The sequence below is a fragment of the Sphaeramia orbicularis genome, chromosome 12 (assembly GCF_902148855.1).
Source record: "Sphaeramia orbicularis chromosome 12, fSphaOr1.1, whole genome shotgun sequence".
NCBI classification, from domain to species: domain Eukaryota; kingdom Metazoa; phylum Chordata; class Actinopteri; order Kurtiformes; family Apogonidae; genus Sphaeramia; species Sphaeramia orbicularis.
The window spans coordinates 23,150,045-23,172,568 of NC_043968.1; the positions used below are offsets into that span (position 1 = coordinate 23,150,045).

The following is a 22,524-nucleotide window of genomic DNA, read 5'->3' on the forward strand; positions in this document are numbered from 1 at the left end:
TAGATAGATAGATAGATAGATAGATAGATAGATAGATAGATAGATAGATAGATAGATAGATAGATAGATAGATAGATAGATAGATAGATAGATAGATAGATAGATAGATAGATAGATAGATAGATAGATAGATAGATAGATAGAAAGTAATACTTGTTGAAATTCATAGCCTCCACAGAATTTCAGTAAAAACTGATCTAAACAGCTAAGTTCTATGTACATTTCAGAGAAATATTAAAAAAAAAAAAAAAAAAACAACCCTGAGTACTATTGATGGATTGTTGCTCAATTTTTTGTGTCCTGTGCCACTACTAAGGGAAAATAGTTTCATTTTTTTATTGAAAGGAAATTTGGAGACAAATTGATCTTGATCTTGGATATATCAGGTAGACATCCTAATACCAAGACCCTTTACAAGTTATATTTTCAAATTATGATTATGAATCATGAATATTTTATCATCTAAGTCAGATCATTGAGTTTTCCAGTTGTTCAAGTGTTGATTTATTTGCCGTCATGTTTTAATGTAATGATGAGAAGTGAACACACTCAATGTGCTTATAAAGACCATCCCATAACATTGAAGCTTCTCAAAAACCTTGTGTTGCAAAATTTAGTCAAAAAGTACAAGCAACTTTGCCTATGAGGTGTCAAAAATGTTCAGTCACTATCAATCAGATGTAAATGTTGTTGAATAAAACATACAGAATCAAACTCATGGATGTGAAGAAAAGAAAGAAACAGTCAAGTTAAAAGATAAATAGTTTATGTGAATCTCTCACATAGCATTTACCTTTACTCTATACACATTGTTCTGAACATGATATACAGTATATCATCTTATTTATTTATTTTTTTTACAGTTTGACATAATGATTTTTTTTTTCAGCATGCACTTTAGAATGCCAACAAAAGGCTCCACAAATACAGACTTCAAAGTAGAATTTCCTCACAGTAAACATACAAAACATGAACTTCGATCAAAAGCCTGACAGTTTGAGGACACGATGGAGAAGCACAGCATCAGACTACCATGACTTTCACAGGTAAGAGCAGTGTACTCAACAGTAAGACACAAAAATACATGTTCTGGATTCAAAAAAATAAACACCTTTTTTCAAGTTACAACGTCATCCTAAAAATACACAAAGAACAGTATCCCTTTGTCAATTCAAAGAGTAAAGCAGCGTGTGTACTACACGAGGAGGATTGTGGGTACAGGGTGACACTGGCTAATAACTGAGCAGGTCATAACCAACGTGACGCATAAGTTGTGCCACCTGGCAGTCCTCTCTGTCAGCTTCTAGAGCTGCACTCTCACTCCGTTTCCTTCTGCCTTCTGGTTTTAACGGGCTGCTGAAATCACAGTGTGGATCGGCGCTTTTTGTTTTCGGGTGCTTATTGCAAATCCGATCTGATTGTTTGGGTTCATAAGTTTGCTACTGTGCAGATTGTAGCCATTCTAGAAGTCCCACTTTTTAACTTGGTAAACTTCTGCTACACTTTTGCTTCACCCCCACGAGGGGAAAGTTTGGAAGAATCAAGTTATGCAGTTTTGTAACCATCAGGAGATATGAGGATTAGTCTGGTAAGAATAATTTGGTTTGTGAAGAGACAAACATCTGCAGCACTAATGCAGGGTCGTTGCATGGTAAACGCACAGCAGGGGGGACTTCTACAATGGCGGCTGCATCACAGGGGGCTCCGAGTGACGGTCCACTCAATGGTCTCTGTTGACCTGGCCTTTCAAACTGCAGATCTTACCCCGGAGTTTTAAGATATGCACGCACACACGTTAACACACAGCAGAGCGACTGACCTACTGAAAATTACCAAGGGAAACAAAAGCAGAGATGACCATAATGTCACATTTATTCAACTTAGCACGTTTGTCTCTCTATACTGTATATACTGTAAGTAGAATTTCATATATGAATACACTCCATTTTTAGAACACAAAGTGCCTCAACTGATACATCTTAATACACTTATTGCGAGGAGGGATATCACAGCAAGAAAAGTGACTGACGTTGAGTGTCACGGCGCAACTTAGCAACCAATAATTTTGTTACCTGACTCGCCATCAAAAGACAGATGTGTGTACAGAGCCGCTTGGCCCAGATGTGCTGTGTTGTTGTTTTATTTACAGGAGTGATATCTATACAGTCGATAGTCTCTTGGACATGTCCAGGCTTCTGGACATGGAGCTGGAGCTTTGCTCTCTTTTTTTCCTCCACAGTTCCAAAACAGGAAGAAAAAAAAAATCAGGAAAAGGTAAATGCCTATCAAGGTCCTCACAGGCGTTCATTTAAGTTCATTTCCCCATCGCTGAGCCACAACTGGGCTGCTGTCAGTCCCTGGTGTTTGAATGAGTCCCCGTCCATATTGTCCTGTAGGGGTGGCCTTATGGCTCCAAATGGGATCCTCCCACTGCAATAGGTCCTCATACTGACGACCAAATAGGAAATGAATTGTCTAAATGAAATACAAACAGGTCACATCTCTAAATATCAGAAATGCATCTGTCTCTTTTGAGCATCATTTCAGAAGACCTTGACATGCACATACTGGCTATTTTTAATATATGCACAAATATGAGAACATCGTACAAATCTATGGTGCTCTTTAGGCGTTTCTCCAGATTTATAAAAGCTCTATAGTATATTACAACGTTTTACTGGGGATGATTCAATAATTCTGTGTACAGACAAAGAAATGTTTGCAAGAGCTCTTCTTTTTAATTGTTTGACTTTTTGCCAAGCTATGTGTAAGATGCATCTAGCGGTGAGCCAGTTGCTAAGCAACCTGGTGCTACTGGTATAGACATACTGTAGGGATGGGTGAGGCACATCACTGCATGGTTATGTCCACTGATCCACACCTGTTGGTGCACACAGGCAATTTATGCCTGTTATGAAATAAAAGTCTCCTCAATAATAAATGACACAGCACTTTCAGAGAAAAAAAGGCTGCTTCGGTTTAGTATGAGATCCACTGACAGTTCAAACTGATGTTAGGGAGGCTCAGATAGTTTGTCTGGTTTGGGGATTTGAGAGTGGTTAACATAGCCCTTGGTGGTGGCTAATATGAGGATTTGACATGAAAATGCACAAAAAGCAAAGGCTTAAAAATTTATAGAGCAGTTGTTTTTTCTGCAATAAACTAATGTGCTGTAAAATCAAGCCTTACAGTACTTATTAGTGTTATCTGTAGCATGTATGTGATGATTAAAATACTACAGGAGGTGCCTCCAAAGTTGTCATTAAATGTGTGTATGATCTGTGTTGAAATCTTTGCATCCATATCCTGTTTTTTCTCTTCTTATGATTATTGAATTACCCCCTTTTTAATGCACACACACAAAAAAAATGTCATAAATCATCATGAGGAGTTTGCACTGCAATCTGACTCACATTACCTTTCCGCCACAGCACAGCTTTTTCCCTCAAGCCATTAAGATAGAACGCTGCTCTCTGCTTGTGTGAAACCAGTAAAGACAACCTCTTTGCAGTTATCTGTGAGTAAACAACCAGAGACACAACAGCTTTGGTGGCACTCCATTAAAGAAATAAAAACATAAAGGGGGAGAGGGGAAAGTTAATCGGAAATAGCAGCAGACGAACAAAAATCCACATGCACAGAGAAATGAACAACCCAGCTGGTGCTGTTTTTGTTTTTTTTTAAGTCTCCTTAGTGGATTGTTGGTGAAGCCAATGGCAAAATGAGACACAATACGAGTCAAATGTACGCCCTAAACCTCAGCAGAGTGAGTTAAGAAATACTCCTTCATTTATGTTTCCTTCACTGTCTGCCACATTCCTCTCCCCTCGTCACACTGTTTGCAGACGATGGTTACAGGATGATCCATGCAAAAACACAAGCAGGCCCAGCAGCATGTGAAGAGTGACAGACACTACGTGTGCTTGATCCTGAAAGACAAATCCTTCATCCCGACATCCATCCCTCCAACCCCCCCCCCCCCCAAAAAAAAACAAAACAAAACAAAACAACAAAGTCACAGTTATATGAGGTTAAAATGAAGTGACATCTCACTTTTTTTTTTTTTTTTGGAAGCACGTCTTTTTTCAAGGTATCTAAATATAGCAACATCTAATATCCCTGATTATTAATATTTTCTTTATTAAATGTTATGGCTGCTACTTCTGAAGCCACCAGTCTGTCCTTATTGCAAGCCCCAAAGTACAACAGTATCAAACTTAAGGGACTCTATTGACACTGAACAACTGACTAACCACTAACCAAGATGTTAGCTAAAGCACATCTATCTTCAAGGAGAAGGGGAAGTCGAGATTTGCTCAGGTTTCCCATGCGAGTAACATTAGTCTTAGCTACAAAGTTAAGTACTTAACCACTATAAATAAGTCACAATATGTAGAACGCAGTCCAGTTGGGATACCAAAGGAAGGTGGCTTGTCTGGGGGGTAAGATGTATGGTGGTTTAGGCCAAGTGGCCCAGACCTGGACGTCTCACAGGATGGAGGGGATAGGGGAGCGGGAGCGCCTCAGCGGGCAAGGAGATCCGTAGGGCGAGGTCACAGGAGACAAGCCCAGGGCATTACCAGCCATGCCCGCTATGTTGTTTAAGCTCCGGGATTTCTCATAGCCTTCAGATGGGGGACGACAGAGAGGTGGTAGTGGTGGTGGAGGTGGTGGTGGTTGTGCAGGAACAGGACATGAACACACACAGGCAGGCAGGCAGGCAGGCAGGCAACGATCCGAGTCCGAGCCAGCCGATTGAACCGAGACAAGACAGGAGACAGGAGTGAGACAGAGCAACAGTAGCATACTGTATGGTGAATGCATGCACTGCACATTTCCTGACAATGACAATAACGCAGATTGTCTTAGGCAAACATTCTCCAGAAGTGGAGCCGCTCTGGAGGTAAATCTGGCCTGATTAATCCCTACTGGGAGAAGCCAAAGAACCACAGTTTAACAGCCTATAATGGACAGTGTTACAGTAAATACACTGAGCTTTCATTACAAGAAATGCACATGTGCAACCAATAATATGTAATTTACATTCCTCAGTAAGCAAAGCCAAGGCAGTATGCAATATATTAAACATAATGCATTTGTATTATTATTTTTTTTCACGCCTATGCATTTTCTGCCATGAAAATGTCAAAATATTGATACAAAAATGTCAATTTTGCAGATCCACCTACACACCAACAGTTTAAGTACAAACATCTGACCAGAGGATACACACTAGATTGGCTACTGTACATAGAGGACAAAATATGTCTGATCGAACAGAAAAAGTGTCAAACAGTATGCTATTGTGGCAAGTTTCAAAATCCTACTAAATATAACACCTTTCTCACATAGACATTTTGTTATGACAACCCTAGGTTTAACTAATCATAATGGCTAATGTTATATAATGGCTAAACATTTCAGGTGAGTCACTGAGTCATTTGAGTCATTCAGGGCCTGTGCTCAGTGGCAGAGCTGACACCATCTTAATCAGACCCAGACAAGTTACTAGTAACACCTGTGCTTTTCCTACTGTGACCAGTCAAAATGTTTACATGAATGGTCTGGCTTTGAATAAAGATGACTTAGAAGTATGAATGGTAGGCTATGACCACTGTTCACTAACATAGCTGCAATGACTTTTGTTCTTTGTTAAATGACCTGCACATACGATGCAAACATTGAGAAAAAAAAAACAAATCTTTCTAAGGAAGTGTAATCTATTTTTTAAAAAATATATCTAATTTAACAGATACAAAGTATAGCCCTCATAACATAATTTCCTTCAGCTTCAGCAGCTCATGATCAAATAAAACCAGATGGAACTAGTGCACAGCTCTCATGCACAATGTTATCACCAAAACTTGATGTGAATTAGACGTTACAGTCATTCATGTCAGTTTGAAGACTTTGAAGATTTGTTGATGGGATTCACACTTCAGTAAATTATTCAGGTTTTGTTGTTCCTTTTGTTGTGCTACATATATTTCACTGTCCAAACCAGATACAAATATAAATGTAACTCTTAGTGATGCCCAATTTGTTTGGTCTTTAAGGCAATATCATTGTAATATATTATTACATTATGAGGTGAAAATGAACAATTAATCCACTCAGCCATTCATTACAGTCTTTACACCATTGCATTAATGTACAAAATACCACATTTACCTGCTGGACATCAAAATATTTACATTAGCATGCAGCTAGCTTGTTGAAATCCTAATGATCCATCAAAATAAATGTCATGGGGATGAAGGAATGATTGAATAATGGCATGACGTCCATTGTCTTTTCTTTTTTTAATCCATGAGACTCCAAACTAACAGTGACTCTGTGGCTCCTCCCAGTGATGCAGCCAATCAGAGAGCGTCATCCTCCATAACCAGCTCCACCTCGTAGTTAAAGCCTGTGTGATTAAAATTCCAGCCTGCGAGTAAATGTGAAAACACATTAGTCAAATTAGATCTACTGCAATCCTGAAACGAGATCAATAAATCAGCAGTTGTGTGTTTCATGACATCATCATTAGTATTTTTTCATTGTACAAATCAAAGCATATAAATCTTACAGATAATGAAAACATGGCAAATAGAGTTTCTTGTATAAACTGCTCATTGACATTGTTGCGTATGTTTCAAGAGGAGAACAGTTGTAAGAGCCAACTGCATATTTCTACCAACATGCACATTATGGATCAAACTAAATAAACGTGTTAATGAATCAGTTTGTAGCTTACATATACTGATGATGATGGGGAAAATTAAGTCCTTCAAATATTAATGGTTTTATTTTCCATACAGATTCACGCTTTACAACTCAAAACTGCTAAAAATGCAGAATGTGATGCACGCTAACAGATTTGCACTTGGTGCAAAATAAACAAGCAAGCCAAAGCAGCCAGATCATTAATGGAGCATGCCAATCAGCTGGCGTAAACAATGATGAGGAACAGCTAATGGAAACGTGGTCTCATTACCAAAATGCATACAGCGCCATTTGTTTGACTGAGAGCAGGAGTGTAAATTGAACCCGGGTTGTTTCAGAACCAGCCGAGCAGGCACAACAAAGGCCGGTCTGGGTTCATGCCAAGAGGTGGCGAGCAGTAGGAAAGACTAATGTTTTAATCATTAGCAGTAGTGTGGCTGCAACTGTAGCCGCCAACTCAGGCAGCAGAGGCGAAGGCACAGCTGTTTGTCCGCCTACATCGAGAAAACAAGCCATCCTGTAGGCCTGACACGGAGGAGGCCGCTGTCACGTCCCCCGAAAGGACACAGGTCACGCCTTGTTTACCACCCAGTTTAAAAACCATCTAGTTTAACTTTCTCTACAGAAAACTTCTAAGTAATGATGTGCATGTAAACCTTAATGATGTTTTATCTAATTAGAATCTTCCTGAAAGGGGAGTGTAAATCCAATTTAACAAAAACTTTCATTTACGGAGTGGTTGTCTAATGGTGTGGCAGCATTGATTTGCCTGGTAGAGAATGACTACAGTAGCACTATGAGGCTGAGAAGCATTTACATGGCAAACAGGAAATTTAGATATTCTCCTAGAGAGGCGGTTAACGTCTGATAGAGGCAATTATCAGAGGCTTAAGTCTTCCACATTTCTGTGCAGATTAACACAACATTAATGCCTCCAGATGCTTTTGATACAATCAAGGAATTAATCCAACAAACACACTTTAAGATATAAAATAGTCTTTACGTGTTGCTTTATTATGGTCAAATACAGCGTTTTATTGATTTTATAAATGGCTCATTATGATGACAGTGTTTACCATCATATCTAATTTCCTCTGTGTGCTGTCCAGTTTAGAATATTTGGTAGATGACATTTTCTGCCTTTGAAACTGCATGGAACAGCAATAGGGCTTTCTGGTAATTCAGCCGACGTGAACTTCAAAATGACCTTTAGCTTGGGTCAAAATGTTTGGACAGTCAAACTCTTTCTAAGTCTGACTTTCAACTGAAGACCTACACCAGAACTGGAGGTGACGACTGGCAGATCATTTAGTCAAACTGGACCGTAAAATCTAAAATGTGAAGACATGCCTGGTAAAGGTTCATACTATCTTCCAAATATAACTATAGTAGGTCAGTCATTTATCACACACGGGTCGTTGTTTGTTTACCTGCTTTACAAGTTTCATCTGCTTCCTGTAGCCTTCGTCGGAAGCCTCACATGATGTTGCTGTGACCTGTTTTATAGGCTGCTCAAGAGGATGGGTCAGACAGGGAGGGTTTACGCCCCCTACTGTCTGACCACATCCCAGGTGTGTGATAGGATGTAAACAGCTACCAAAACTACTACCCCTGTCTGACAAATGAATGACCTACAATAGTGAGTACGTGCATCTTGATCACATAGATGCTTGTTGCAACAGGAATCATGGTCACTGGTAGATCTGTCACTGTGAGTCGTCCCAAAGACGCAGGGGAAGCTTTGAGGAGACAGGGCTTTTTCAGTCGCTGCCCCCAAATTGTGGAATGAACGACCTTTGAACATTAGGTAAGCTGACTCAATTTCCGTTTTTAAATCCTCTCTTAAAACATATTGTTTCTCTTTGGCTTTTAACTCAGCGTGAGAGGTTGGCTTTTATTGTCTTAATGAATAATTACTTTTATAGTTCGTATTCATTCTTTTATGTGTTTTATTTGTTTTTATGTCTGTGTACAGCACTTTGGCCGACTGTTGCTTTAGAAAATATGGCTGAGCTCTAATAAAGACTGAAAAAGAAGCAAAATAAAGAGATTTAAGTGTAGGAGAAGAATTGAATACTGTGTTTGTGTGATTTTATGTAAAAATCTAATGTTACATTGCAATGATGTAAAATCCCTGATCAGTAAAAGCACTGTTGAGGAACTGATGTAACACACATGTCATTTATTCTATAGTTATTCTTATATAATCAACATCTGGATGGTGTTTTGTTAGTAATAAAAAGTCCCGCACTATAAGAATGATACCATGGCTTTAGTTATCTTAAGCTGACTGAAGCTGGACAAATAAAAATAATACATTTTGTTTTAGTCTGCTATTTCAAGTCAAATACCAGTGACTGATTTTGAGTGTAAACCTGCAGCCTGTACAATAAAAGCCCACATCATATTCAAAACCCATGTAGCAAAAGATAGTGTTGATTTTATATCTTTGTTTTTATTTTTTCAAGGTAAAACATTTATAAAAGCTAATTATATTCATTAGATTTGACTAATACTCTACTGGCTCTAACACATTTTTAATACCCAGCAGCAAATATTTTTATCTATTACAGTGTAACAAATGAACACATCAGCTCGCATATGAGCTAAAGGGTATGAAGTCTATTTTTTAGCCATTAATTCCTGTGATATCTGCTGCTGTATCATCACTTTAAAGCAGATGATACCCTGGGCAGTTTATTTGGGAGCTGTAAACCGGCAATGAACCTGGCAACAGCCAAAAAAAAAAAAAAGAAAAAGAAAAAGTGGTAAACACGGTCAGAAATTTATTCAAGTGTTTCCAGGCAACAAGAAAACATGAATAAATTGTGAAGAAAGCAACAGTTCTGAGTCAGCTGCATGGACACTGTTGCCCCTCAGAATTGTCAAAAAGTTTTTGTGTCACTGCGGCACCATCCAGATCCAGAGGTTACTTTACCTTCGCTGACTAGGCCTGAACAAACAGCCTTCCCCCTCCAGAGACGTTGGTGTCCCAGTCACTACGGATACGGATCAGCTGATGAGGATTGTGACTAAGAGCTAGTCTGAAAAGATGCGCTCTGAATAGAAATCATCTGTGAAATATGGACTGTTCTTGATATCCTAAAGCTTATTGTGAACATACAAATTTGCGGTCGCAGGAAATCCCCACTTATAAATTATGCCTAGTAAAAAAGTGAAGTAATATTAAAGCACAATAATAATGGGTTTCAGAATGAATCCTTAAGGCAATAAAATATAATGTCTTTAATCTGGTTATCTGCTAAAATTAAATCATATTAACTCAAAACTGGATTTCCACATTCAATTACCTGTTTTTCGCAACCCTCCATCTGCAGGGCAGGTGTAATCGCTAGCTGCAAGCAGGAAGCATGTCCCCCCACTGCGGTGGTCCTGCTCCCTGGTGCTAGACCTCCGCATGGGGACTCGCTCTTCGGGAGACATTGTCAGGTCGCTACCGCCGCTGCAATCTGCCGACAGAACTGTGAGAGGAAAAAATGAAGACAGATTACAGTCCTGAAGGTTGAAGTTATTGACCCACTTTCTTACTTTTAGGCTCGTTTTACATCAAATCTCTTCTGCTCTTACCAGGAAAATATGGATAAAGGACATACTGAACGCACTCTGAACCTGAAACTATGGTCTTAAGTCAGGGGTGTCAAACTCATTTTAGTTCAGGGGCCACATTAAGCCAAATTTGATCTGCAGTGGGCCGAACCAGTGAAATAATAACATAATAATATATAAATAATGTCAACTCCAAACTTTCCTCTATGTTTTAGAGTGAAAAAAGTAAAATTATGCGATGAGGATGTTTACATCTACCAACTATCCTTTAAAACAATGTGAATAACATGAACAAACTGAAATTTCTTAAGAAAACTAAGTGCGATTTTTACAATAATATGTCTCAGTTAATCATTTACACATTAAATTACAACGTACAGTGGATCAATGAGCATATGAAACACTTAATAACAGAGTATTGGTAAAATTACACTTCAGACATTTCAAAATGTTCATATTTGTTCAGATTTTTTGCATTTTTGTGAAATGTTAGTTTGTTTTGGTGTAGATACAGTAAAATGACATGAAAATGTTTACATTTATAAAGGAAAAAATTTGGATTTGTGAGTAATTATAGGTTATTATGATAGTATTTTACTGATCCGACCCACTGGAGATTAAATTGGTCTGTTTATGGAACCTGATCTAAAATGATTCATATCTTCAGTGTAATTTTTGCATTTCACAAATTCATCCCAGGGGCCAGACTGGACCCTTTGGTGGGCCGGATTTGGCTCCCAGGCTGCATGTTTGACACCTGTGCCTTAAGTGAACAGTTCTGGAAATTTGGTTATGAGTGAAATTAAAAGGCAAGAATATCAGCCCTAAATGGTGCATTTTGTTTTATTTTTTATACTTTATCTGTTTTGTTTCTCGTTGATATCATCATCCATGTTTGTGGTTTCAGATGTCAGTCTTTTATTCTACGGATTTAGTGCAATTAAACCTGCCAAGTGTAAAGTACGTGTCCATGGTAAACATATACCTCCAGGTTTGCTGTTTTCCCATGGTTGACATGAACGTACATATTTATTTATCATTCTCTTTTTTTCAGATACAAGAAATATGTGCACAGCCTTAAAGGATCCATAAAAAACTGAACTAAAAGGGTTCTAAAGGTAAAAGTCAGTATTTATTGTGACCCCTGACCCCATGACATGAAGCATCTCAAACAGTTAGAAACACCTGACATGTTTTGAATGAAACCTGATATAAAATTCATGCAATAAATCTCATATTGTCTGAACAAAAGGGTTAAAGACATGTTAACCCTTCAAACCGTAAGCTTAAAATGGTCTGCCTGCGTGGACTTTTTTCTTATTTTGACTAAATAAAAGGTAAGAAAATATGCTGAGAATAAGTCTGTTTTCCCATTTTTCCTGAGCCCTTTTTTCCCCAGATCTTTCAAAATCTAGCAATCATTTATAATTTACTGCATGTTAGAATTCTGCTGAAACGGCTTCTTCTCCAGCTTCTAATACAGATGTGAGTGAAATTACCGTAATGACTCAATAAAACCTATAAAGTGCAACATCTCAGGTTACAGAAACTGTTGGAATTTTTCCAAATGCACAAACAGTGAAAGCATTTCAGCCATCCAAACTACATATGCACAGGGTGTGTCCGTGATGACACATCAGGGGTTTAAAGAGTTAAGTGCAAAAAGAGGTCACAGTAAATACAACCACTTTGGTTTGTAGAACCTGTTGTTTTCCCATGGAACTTTTGTTTTTACTCCTGTACATACAGTTGTGGAAAAAATTATTAGACCATCAAAAACAATGGTTATGCAATCAAGTACTAACTCCTGTGTGTATCATGTGACTAAAACAGACAGAAAAGAAAACATGGAATGCCTAAAAGTACTGTTTTTGTCAGTACAATGCCATAGATATTGATGTAAGAACTGAAGTGATTTTGGTTATTATCAAGAAAACATGAAAAATGGATAGATATCAGCTCTGAAATTAAACTCTTATGAGCTATGTTTGTTGTTATCATTATATTTGTCCAAACAAATGTACCTTTAGCTGTACCAGGTATTAAAATGAACAACCAATTGAAGAAAACAAGAGTTGTCTAATAATTTTTTTCCGCAAATGTACATCACATATATCCAGAGTGGATGTTAGAGACTGAGAAATCCATTTGTGTGGTCATTATAAGTTTACTAAACCAATAAACCAAGTGTGCTTTTCCACTGCTGTCTAAAATCAATAAAGGATAATAATGGTCCTTGTGGAATAATCACTGAAAACCTTAGTTTCCAGTCATACACTGTGATGAGTGAAAAAATATAAAGAGTTTGCAGAAGAGTACAGTTGGGTAAAGAGACAGAAAGGGAGAGACGGGGGAATCACAGCCATGACAAACATCAAATGCCCTCTGATATTAAAAGCCTACGTTAAATGTCACGAGCGCCACCATGGGACTCTGTGGAGGTCAAAGGTCAGATGGCATATAGATTACAGAGATGCATTGTTTTCTCATAAACCACTGTCAGATTTTACAATTAGGACGTCTTTGTCTTTTGCTCTGGGATATCTGCATTTTCATACTTACAGTAAAGTATAAGTTATACATGTTTTATATAAACACACAGGTATAGTCTATCAGTATCATATACAGCCTAATTAGATTTATGCTGCAATGCCAAATAACTCAATTTCCATCCAAAAACTATTAAAATCTTAATATAATGATAATAACACAACATCAACATATATATTATAGTACTTTTATGGTGATTTAGTTCAGAAATGTATTGCACCGGGAAACATTTTATTGGGATAATCTAAAAACCAAGAACTTGAAATTGTTGAATTGCAATTTGTGTTGAGAATTATGGCAGAAGATTTTTGGGTAGGCTTCACTCAGAAACTGTTTATTAAAATAATCGCCTGTTATTTTTTATAATATTCAAGATGCCCCTAGAAAACAACTTAAACAAGTGGTCCCAGGCACAACAAACCCCGCCCCTCACACATATTGTAGCTTATTTTGGCATCAGTCTAGTTGATGCCATCATGTCTATGCATGTGCTGATGTCAGCATATCAACTACCTCTATATATGTGGCAAGTTTGAAGCAAGTTGAAACAAAATGTATGTTTTAATAGACATGTGAAATTTTGCCTGTTAAAAGTAAATGTGGGAAAAAAAGATTTTTAAAAAATTCCAAAAAATGTAAACTTTGACCTACATTTCCAAAAAATGTAATCAGATCTATTCTGGGTCACTGGCAATCTATAAACCCAATTTGGTAGGAATTGAACCAATAGTTTTGCTGCTAGAGTGTTAACAAACAAACAAACTGAACCAAAAACAATACCGGAGGGGTGGGGGGTAATAATTAAAACCCTTTCCATAACCAGGAAACAAGAGGTGATCATAAGCACCCTGAGCAGTACAGCCACCTTGCAGCCTGTGTATTTAAATGACGACTTAACCAGACTGACACTGCTTGTGCGTGCAGTTTACACATGAATTATTCTATGTTTATTATTAGATATAAGGTTCTGAGACCTAATAAACAAATGAGACAGTGAGAAGCCCAGAGCGTACACCTACCCTGAAGAATGCCTGCGCTACAATTTCAGAAAGTCTGCATACAGAGGTCGACACTAATTTCCATCAATATTAAATGTGTCAGAGTAAATTACGGACACAAGCCTAAAGGGAAAACAGCCACCTACGGTCTAAACAGCAGATGAACAATCTATACTCGTACAAAGACGTTAACACAAGGACTCTGAATTTTTATCAGCGTGAACTATATTCTGCTCCCTTATCACTGTGGCAACCAGAGAGGAACCCTGCGAGGCGAAAGAAGGAGCTGCTGCTGTTCAGGAGTCTCCAGGGAACAACAGTTCTCATCTCAGGGGGGGATCTGTCAGATGGACACTGCTTTCTACCTGAGATGAGGTCCCTTATGGATTCTCCTCACTGTCACAACATAAAGAACACCTTTCTGTACAAAGTGAACTTCACTACTGAGCTTTGGCTGCTCATAATTTTCTGGTCTGGCCATATGGTCTTACCTGAGCGATTGCGTTCTAGTATCCTGGTCCCTTTGACGTGGCACAGGTCACCTTGAGTGCTGTTGCAGGTGGTGTTGAGATCTGCTTTGCAGTAGGAGGGGGACCCTCCCTGCACCACCTGAGGGATGTGTTTCTTCCTCTTCTTGGGAAGCTTCTGCTTGGCCATCGCCAGAGAGTAGTACATCCCAAAGTTATTCACGATAACAGGAACAGGCATGGCTATCGTCAACACACCGGCCAAAGCGCACAACGCGCCCACAACCATACCCGACCAGGTCTCTGGGTACATGTCACCATATCCCAGTGTTGTCATGGTTACCACCGCCCACCAGAAGCCAATGGGGATGTTCTTGAACTTTGTATGGAGGGCAGCTGTAGGGTCATTGGGCTTGGCCCCAATGCGTTCAGCATAGTAGATCATGGTGGCGAAAATCAACACTCCCAATGCCAGGAAGATGATGAGCAGCAAGAATTCATTGGTGCTGGCACGTAATGTGTGGCCCAGAACCCTAAGCCCTACGAAATGACGTGTTAGCTTGAAGATACGCAGTATACGAACAAAGCGCACCACCCTGAGGAACCCCAACACATCCTTGGCGGCCTTTGAAGAAAGGCCACTCAGCCCTACCTCCAAGTAGAAAGGCAGAATGGCCACAAAGTCGATAATGTTGAGCGCACTCTTTACAAACTCCAGCTTCACTGGGCAGAAGGTCACACGCACCAGGAACTCGATGGTGAACCAGAAGACACAAACGCCCTCCACGTAGGTGAGTGCAGGGTCAGTTATAATCTCATACTGTGGGCCTGAGTCCGGTTGGCTGCTGTTACGCATCACTTCAGTCTTGTTGATGATTTCGTTGAAAGCCTCATGAGTCTCTAAGCAAAAGGTGGTGATGGAGACCAGGATGAAGAACAAAGATGCAAAGGCAATAAACTACAGGAGAGGGAAAAAAGAAAAAAGAAAGACATATGTTATAGTCAGATAGTTCAGGTTATCTGTAGCATATGGGTTTCTACACACTGGGTACGGATACATACAAAACAGACATCAATCAATTCATTTACCCTCGAAAAGGAGTAAGAGTTTAATTAACTTATGTGACATTGACTGGAGCAAAGAAGGGGAAACAATCTATTCACACAAGCAACAAATAAACACTCTTCTCTGTATTCCTTGTGGAAATGAAGCACGGGAATGAAGATGCAGTCAGATTCAATTTAGTGCTTTTGGTATGTTGGGAAGCTGGCAGAGAGGCAGGAGGAAAGTGGTTAAAGAAGCAATCAAACAGAAGAGTTCAGATTCAGGGGGGAAATGGTACCATTTATTTTTGGTGCATGGTGATTATGTAGTGCATTTGCATTTTGTGCTTGTGATACAATGTCTTTTTGTGTTTAGTCGTATTATATAATTTTTCATGGCACCATATCTTAATGTACTTGTACTGTAATGTAATGTAATGTTAGCCTGCTCTACAATTCATCCAGTTTTTAAATAGGGTATAATTAAAGAATTTGGGATGGTAAAGCAAATATGAAACACTGCATCCACAAACGGCTGTAATTATTCCCAACATGTTTTTGGGGTGGTCACTCCTTTCAATGAAAAATCAACTGGTAAATCTATTAATATCAACTATTGTGAATTTCTCTCCTTTATGTGTTTGTGTTTGATAGACTGTTTTTGTGCATGTTGTTTTGTGTGCAGCATTATGACAGAGGTGTGTATTTAATGTGATTATCTTACATGCAGTCATCTGACATGAATAATAAAAAATGTAAACAACATTAAAAAAGCAATGTAATGCAGAACAGTAATGGCTTAGTTCCTTACTTGCTCATTATTCTATGATAATAAAAAATAAAATGAACAAGTGGTGCCAGGCACAACAAACCACGCCCCTCGCACATATTGTAGCTTATTTTGGCACCGATCCAGCTGATGTCATCACGCCTATGCATGTGCTGATGTCAGCATATCAATTGCCTCTATATATGTGGCAAGTTTGAAGTCAACTGAAACAAAATTAATGTTTTTATAGACATTTGAAATTTTGCCCATTATAAATAAATGGGAGATCATTGTCACATTAGGTTTTATGCAAAGATCTTGATGATGGGAAAGTCAGATCACTGCAAAAAGGTTTCTTCAGCACTTCCCAAAGATTCTCAATCAGGTTTAGGTGGACAATCCATGTATGAAAATGACATCTGTGCTCTCTTTTACAGTTTGAGCCCGATGAATCTTGGTGTTGACATCTATAAACTTCAATCTTTATTCCCTCTAGCCAACTTGATGATTATCTAAGAAATCAGAGGCTGCTCACTGCATCAGTTGGAGTTAAATATCTTTCAACCACTGCAGTACTTGTCCAATAGAAGGCTCTTACGTTTTTTTTTTGCCAGGCAGTGTATATGTAGTAAACATGACACGTTTCACTAGGCTCTAATTTCAATAATACCTTTGAAAACAAATAGGACTAATCCACTTGTATGGGGCAATGGTATTATAAAATGCTCATCAGATGTCTCCTGTAAGTGAGACTAAGTGGCAAAATGAAAGTCAGATTGAACAGCATTATGGAGGGTGCCTACATTTTTTGCAACAAATAAAATTCTGTCAAATAAAAGGGGCATTTATTAAAAAAAGAAAAAGTAGAGAGAGATAAAAAGAGAGATAAAAATAAATAAAAAATCATCAAAAATGTGAACTTTGACCTACTTTTCCCAAAATGTAACTACACCTATTTTGGGGCAAACAAATAAACAAACCAAAAACAATCCCCCTCGCCTCCCCTTTGAGGGACCGGATAATACTGCAGGAGTTTTGGGTATTTTTTGTCGTGATAGGTTGGAGGAATTGAACTTCGATGCTTTATTTTTGTGAAAATGTGTCACTAATATCTGTGACTAGTCATGTTTTTACCATATCACATAATCATATATAACAATATCCCGTGGCTTCCCTTTCGGGGGGGCGTATATATGATATAGTGTTTGTTTTGTTAAAGGATAATGATCTAGGTTTGTACTGAGCTTACTGACACAGCACCGCAAACCAACTTCATAATCCCTGTCAGTGAACAGCAGAAGAATTCAGGCCATTACCAGTAACTTCGTGTCACCTGAAACACAGTCTGTGATCACTTACACTGTGTCATTTTAAATAGCACAGCACAGGTGTTACAACGTTAAATTGGCAACAAATGAAAGACATTTTTCTTAATAGTGCCCATCCTGTCTAGCCGGCAGCAAAGTCAGGCAGACATAGGGAACCAAAATAGTTCTCCTGGGTCCTATTTGGTAACTAAGTCATCCATGTTTACTGCCAGCACACACAGATGAATAGAAATACGCTCATTTTATTTAGATTCTCAAAGGCATTCAGCAACATCGAACATTACATTTATTATTACTGAATCATAAGTCAGTAAGGAAAGTGACGCAATACCATAAAATCAGAATAAATGTACATGAAGCACTGTCTACTATACATAAAGGTTGAAATTTATTCAAGTGTTTTGATATGGCAGCAAACACCAGAACAAGCCAGTATACTGGTCCTGCATTCCAACCCGTAACCTGTGTTTTTCCAACCTTCTACCAGTGAAAATGCACTGGAATGCTGGTCAAACCTGTGACTCCCCACTCGTGAACTCGTACCAGATCCATGTACTCCCAGTTTTACGCTCTGACATCACACAGCCCATCAAACAACAATGGCGGTCCCCATGGATGCAGTGTTTATGCAGATTGTTTATCAAAACAAGGTATTGCTCTAACGTTATTTATCTGCAAATGTTCTGCATAATCAGCAGTGTTAGCTAGTTTTCAGTCCATTGAGTGCAATAATAAATTAAAACCAAATACATATCCAAATATACAGGGTGGGGAAGCAAAATTTACAGTGAACATTTGGTTGTTTTTTCTCAGCAGGCACTACGTCAATTGTTTTGAAACCAAACATATATTGATGTCATAATCATACCTAACACTATTATCCATACCTTTTCAGAAACTTTTGCCCATATGACTAATCAGGAAAGCAAACGTTAAAGAGTGTGTGATTTGCTGAATGCACTCGTCACACCAAAGGAGATTTCAAAAATAGTTGGAGTGTCCATAAAGACTGTTTATAATGGAAAGAAGAGAATGACTATGAGCAAAACTATTACGAGAAAGTCTGGAAGATACTATTAAAGAAGAATGGGAGAAGTTGTCACCCGAATATTTGAGGAACACTTGCGCAAGTTTCAGGAAGCGTGTGAAGGCAGTTATTGAGAAAGAAGGAGGACACATAGAATAAAAACATTTTCTATTATGTCAATTTTCTTGTGGCAAATAAATTCTCATGACTTTCAATAAACTAATTGGTCATACACTGTCTTTCAATCCCTGCCTCAAAATATTGTAAATTTTGCTTCCCCGCCCTGTATATATATATATATATATATATATATATATATATATATATATATATATATATAATATATATATATATATACATAGTTGGGTTTTTTTGTTTTTTTTTTTCAATTAAAAAAAAAAAAACTTCAATCAAAAAAAAAAAAAACATTTTCAATCAAAGAAAAAAAGTGCTGAAATTAAATTTTTTGGATCAGAATTTTTTGTTGTTTTTTGGCATTCAAACACTTGTTTTTTTAATTGATTTTTTTTTTCTTTTTTAGTCAAAGCAATAAAGAACAATCAACCTTCATAAAAATAGGTTCAATAAAAAAATTCAATCGCAGTGTTTTTCATGCCTATACAGAGGAATAAAAAACACTCAGGAAAAAAAAATCTAGATTAAGGTTCTCATAATTCATGCATGAAAGGGTTAAAAACTTGCCTGGAATGCAGCATGAAAAATAAATATATGCACCGACTTCTTTTTGTCCTGAGTCAGACTCAGTTCCAAGTCTGCAAATCTCTTTACAACTGTTGTCAATTGTTTACTTGTTTACTCAAAAAAAAAAAAAAGAATTGAATTACAGATTACACTATTCTTAAGTATTCTTAAATCCGTCTGTCTTATCTGTGATTGGTTACTCGGTGCTTGTTAGTCCTGCCTTCATATTTGGATTCAAGCCCCGTGATTCCAGATGGATTTCTTATTGAAAAAGACAGACGGCTGGCCAGGCTAGAGCGGAGCAGCACTGTCCGCAGAGCTGACGAGATAAGGACAGCAAAGCAAGACTAAACCACTGTGATCAGGTCTGACATGACTTTTTTCATGCAGTGTGTCTATATTTTTTGGGTCATCTCTTTGACTAGATTCAAATTGATTGCGCTGGACTATTGTAGCTATGTTTTTTCTTATAACATCCCAAAAAGCAAATGAACTTCCTTGTAAAAAAAAAACAAAAAAAACCACAAAAAACACAAGGTGCGCTGTGCTCATGTTCCCCATCCTTCTGCTGAAATGAATCAGTATTGTTCACTAGACCTTTGTCATTCCATTACAATACTGAGAATGTTTTGCACATTTTGATATGCAACATATGGGGGTCACATCAGGGTATATGAAGTACCTAAAAAGGTGATTATAAGCAGGCATGGCAAAAACGGACATTTATATTACAAACTCCTAAGGGTTAATAAAGAAAACCAGTTTAAGTTTTAACACCATAACTGGAAACACAACTGGAAATCAACCCTAATATACTAGAAAAGATTATTAAACTGCTAAAAACTGTGGTCATGTTTAGAGATCAACCCTTAAAGACCCACAACTACTTTTGTCACAACTTCCAAATATATATTTTTTTCTGTCTTTCGTCAGTGATTTATCACCACCCCTAAAGACCCAGTGCTACTTCTGTGGCAGTTCCTAAATGAATGTTTCTCTATTTTAACCTTTTTAGGTGATTTATCACAATTTATTATAATATTATCCTCTGTATTTTAGGTTGTTTTTTTTTCAGTGAGATCAGGTATTTAATTCAATGATCATGCAGATGTTCATAAAAAGTCAGTGTAAATTCAAATGTTATTATATCAAAACAGAAAACAGGAGAAAAAAATGACTTTTTCAATAAATATATCATAACTGAACATAAAAACAAATGTCTCCATCCACTGTCATTTACCAACTACATTGGTTTTACTGGTGAATTAGTGTTTCAGAAGATGACGGTGTTTCCACGTTCACTATGGAGCCTCTGAATGTCCAAATGGGTCATATCTGATGACCACGAAAAGATGACAAACTGTATTTTACCTGAATTATTTACATGCCTTGATAGAATTAGTGGATCAGAAGTTATTAAACATTTTAGATCAGTATACTTTTGTTCTTCATGGGTTAAGTAACTCTAACCCTGGCTGATAAAATGACAGCATGTTGACGTACTGCATTTGAAGCTGTGTGCTTACAGTGAAAAACAGATCTTGCTGTTTCGGTGTTTTTGTACAAAGTGCACATGAACCACCTGTCAGATGCACCACTGCCCTGGAAGAAGCACAGGCAGAATTTGCAAACATGCACGGCTCTCTCCTGGAGCTAGACAGAACAGATTTCCACACATGCAGCCTGCTATGCTCCTTCTCCACTTTCCTCCCACTATCCATCCACTGGTGTGCTCTGCCTACTGAGCTCCAAAGAAGTCGTTTCACACCCTGCCTTGTTTTGGATTGTATGACTCACATGCTCTGAAAATATCATTGCCACTATTTGGGTCACCCTTCTTCTGAACTGTATGCATGCTTTCACTCTGCTGCTGTCAATGCTTGTGTTCGACTCACTTTTTAAGCCACAGCATGTCGCAAATTGCTAGTCTGATGAGGCGCCCAGCATCTTTCAGCACTTAACCCATAAAGAGCCAGTGCTACTTCTGTGGCAGTTACCAAATGAGTTTTTCCTCTAGATTTAATATTTCTTAAGTGATTCATCTCCATTGATTCTAATATTATTCTCTGTCTGTTTGTGTTTTTTAGGTGAAAACCAGGTATTTCCCAATATTAAAGGAGTGACATGTTGCTTTTTTAAATGGAATTATGCATTTTAAGACATTTCCCTGTGGTCTATGTAATTGGTCTATGTTGCTGTGACTAGTGGCCCAAACTGACATGAGAAAATGTTTTCATGCTTCTGTGTGGCTGCAACTTGGCTTGTGGTGCAATGTGTTCATGTTCTTTATTAAAAACAACTGAAAACTTATGAAGATGAAGAAACCCTGTTTTAACCCTTTTATACATGACTTCCACATTTGTGGACACATGGTTTAAGCTCATTTTCCAAAGGGTTATAAAGGCAATATTCTCCAAACCACATGAAGGCCGTCTCTATAGACCCTAAACGATACAATGAAAAAAGTATCATTTTAGTTTTAGAATGTGGTCTGCTCTGTGATCTCAAAGTTAACCTCCTAACCTATGGGTTTTCTGTCCGTGTTTGTGGACAAGAGTTTCACAGCCTTATGGGTTCTTCTATGAAACTGGGTTCATTTTGGTACCTTGCACTTTGCCAGCTTTTTAGAGCCAATGATAAAAGAGAAATGTAGACATATTTCCCACCAGGATGTACCTAATGACCTCAGATAAATGCAAAAAACAATGAATAAATAAATGAATAAATAAATAAATAAATAAATAAATAAATAAATAAATAAATAAATAAAAACTCATTAAATTGAGCCATCCCAGAATTAATGATTTTGTAAAAAAATATATATACAAAATATAAAAATGTGTTTTATCTGAAAAATAGTTTCTCTTTTATCTCACAAAATATTTATTTTAAAATAGACCCAAAGTGCTTCCAAACTTTGCTTCATAACATTAGTCTAAATCTGGTTTTAATTTTTAGCTCCCATGTCCTTTTTTTAGGGACCAGTTTCATAGAAGCACCTTTATAAAAAAACAAAACAAAAAACTGTCCACCACAAACGACATTACATAAAAAAAACTAGAAGCACTCGGAGAGCGCAGACCTCCGCCAAGGCTGATCAGTGCCCCCCCCGTGGGCCCCCCCACCCCGATCACCACCAAAATTTAATCATTTCTTCCTTATCCCATTTCCAACAAACCCTGAAAATTTCATCCAAATCTGTCCATAACTTTTTGAGTTATGTTGCACACTAACGGACAGACAAACAAACAAACAGACAGACAGACAGACAGACAGACAGACAGACAGACAGACAGACAGACAGACAGACAGACAGACAGACAGACAAACAAACAAACAAACCCTGGCAAAAACATAACCTCCT

General features: G+C 37.9%; 1 protein-coding gene across 5 annotated transcripts in view; it reads right to left on the minus strand.

The window, feature by feature from the left end:
• Positions 1-749: 749 nt before the first annotated feature.
• kcnc2 (potassium voltage-gated channel, Shaw-related subfamily, member 2) overlaps positions 750-22,524 on the minus strand; it is a 120,463-nt gene continuing 98,688 nt past the window's right edge. The window contains exons 2-5 of one of the 5 annotated variants that reach the window (XR_003936847.1): positions 14,315-15,248; positions 10,020-10,190; positions 4,418-4,625; positions 750-3,515 (exon numbers count right to left, since the gene is read on the minus strand). Coding sequence is in view for 4 of the 5 variants with exons in the window: in XM_030149728.1 (XP_030005588.1) it covers positions 4,489-4,625; positions 10,020-10,190; positions 14,315-15,248 (1,242 nt within the window). In the remaining variant the exon portion in view is untranslated. Of the gene's footprint in view, positions 6,431-10,019; positions 10,191-14,314; positions 15,249-22,524 lie in introns of all 5 variants that reach the window. The other 4 variants (XM_030149731.1, XM_030149730.1, XM_030149728.1 and 1 more) reach the window with 4 other exon arrangements.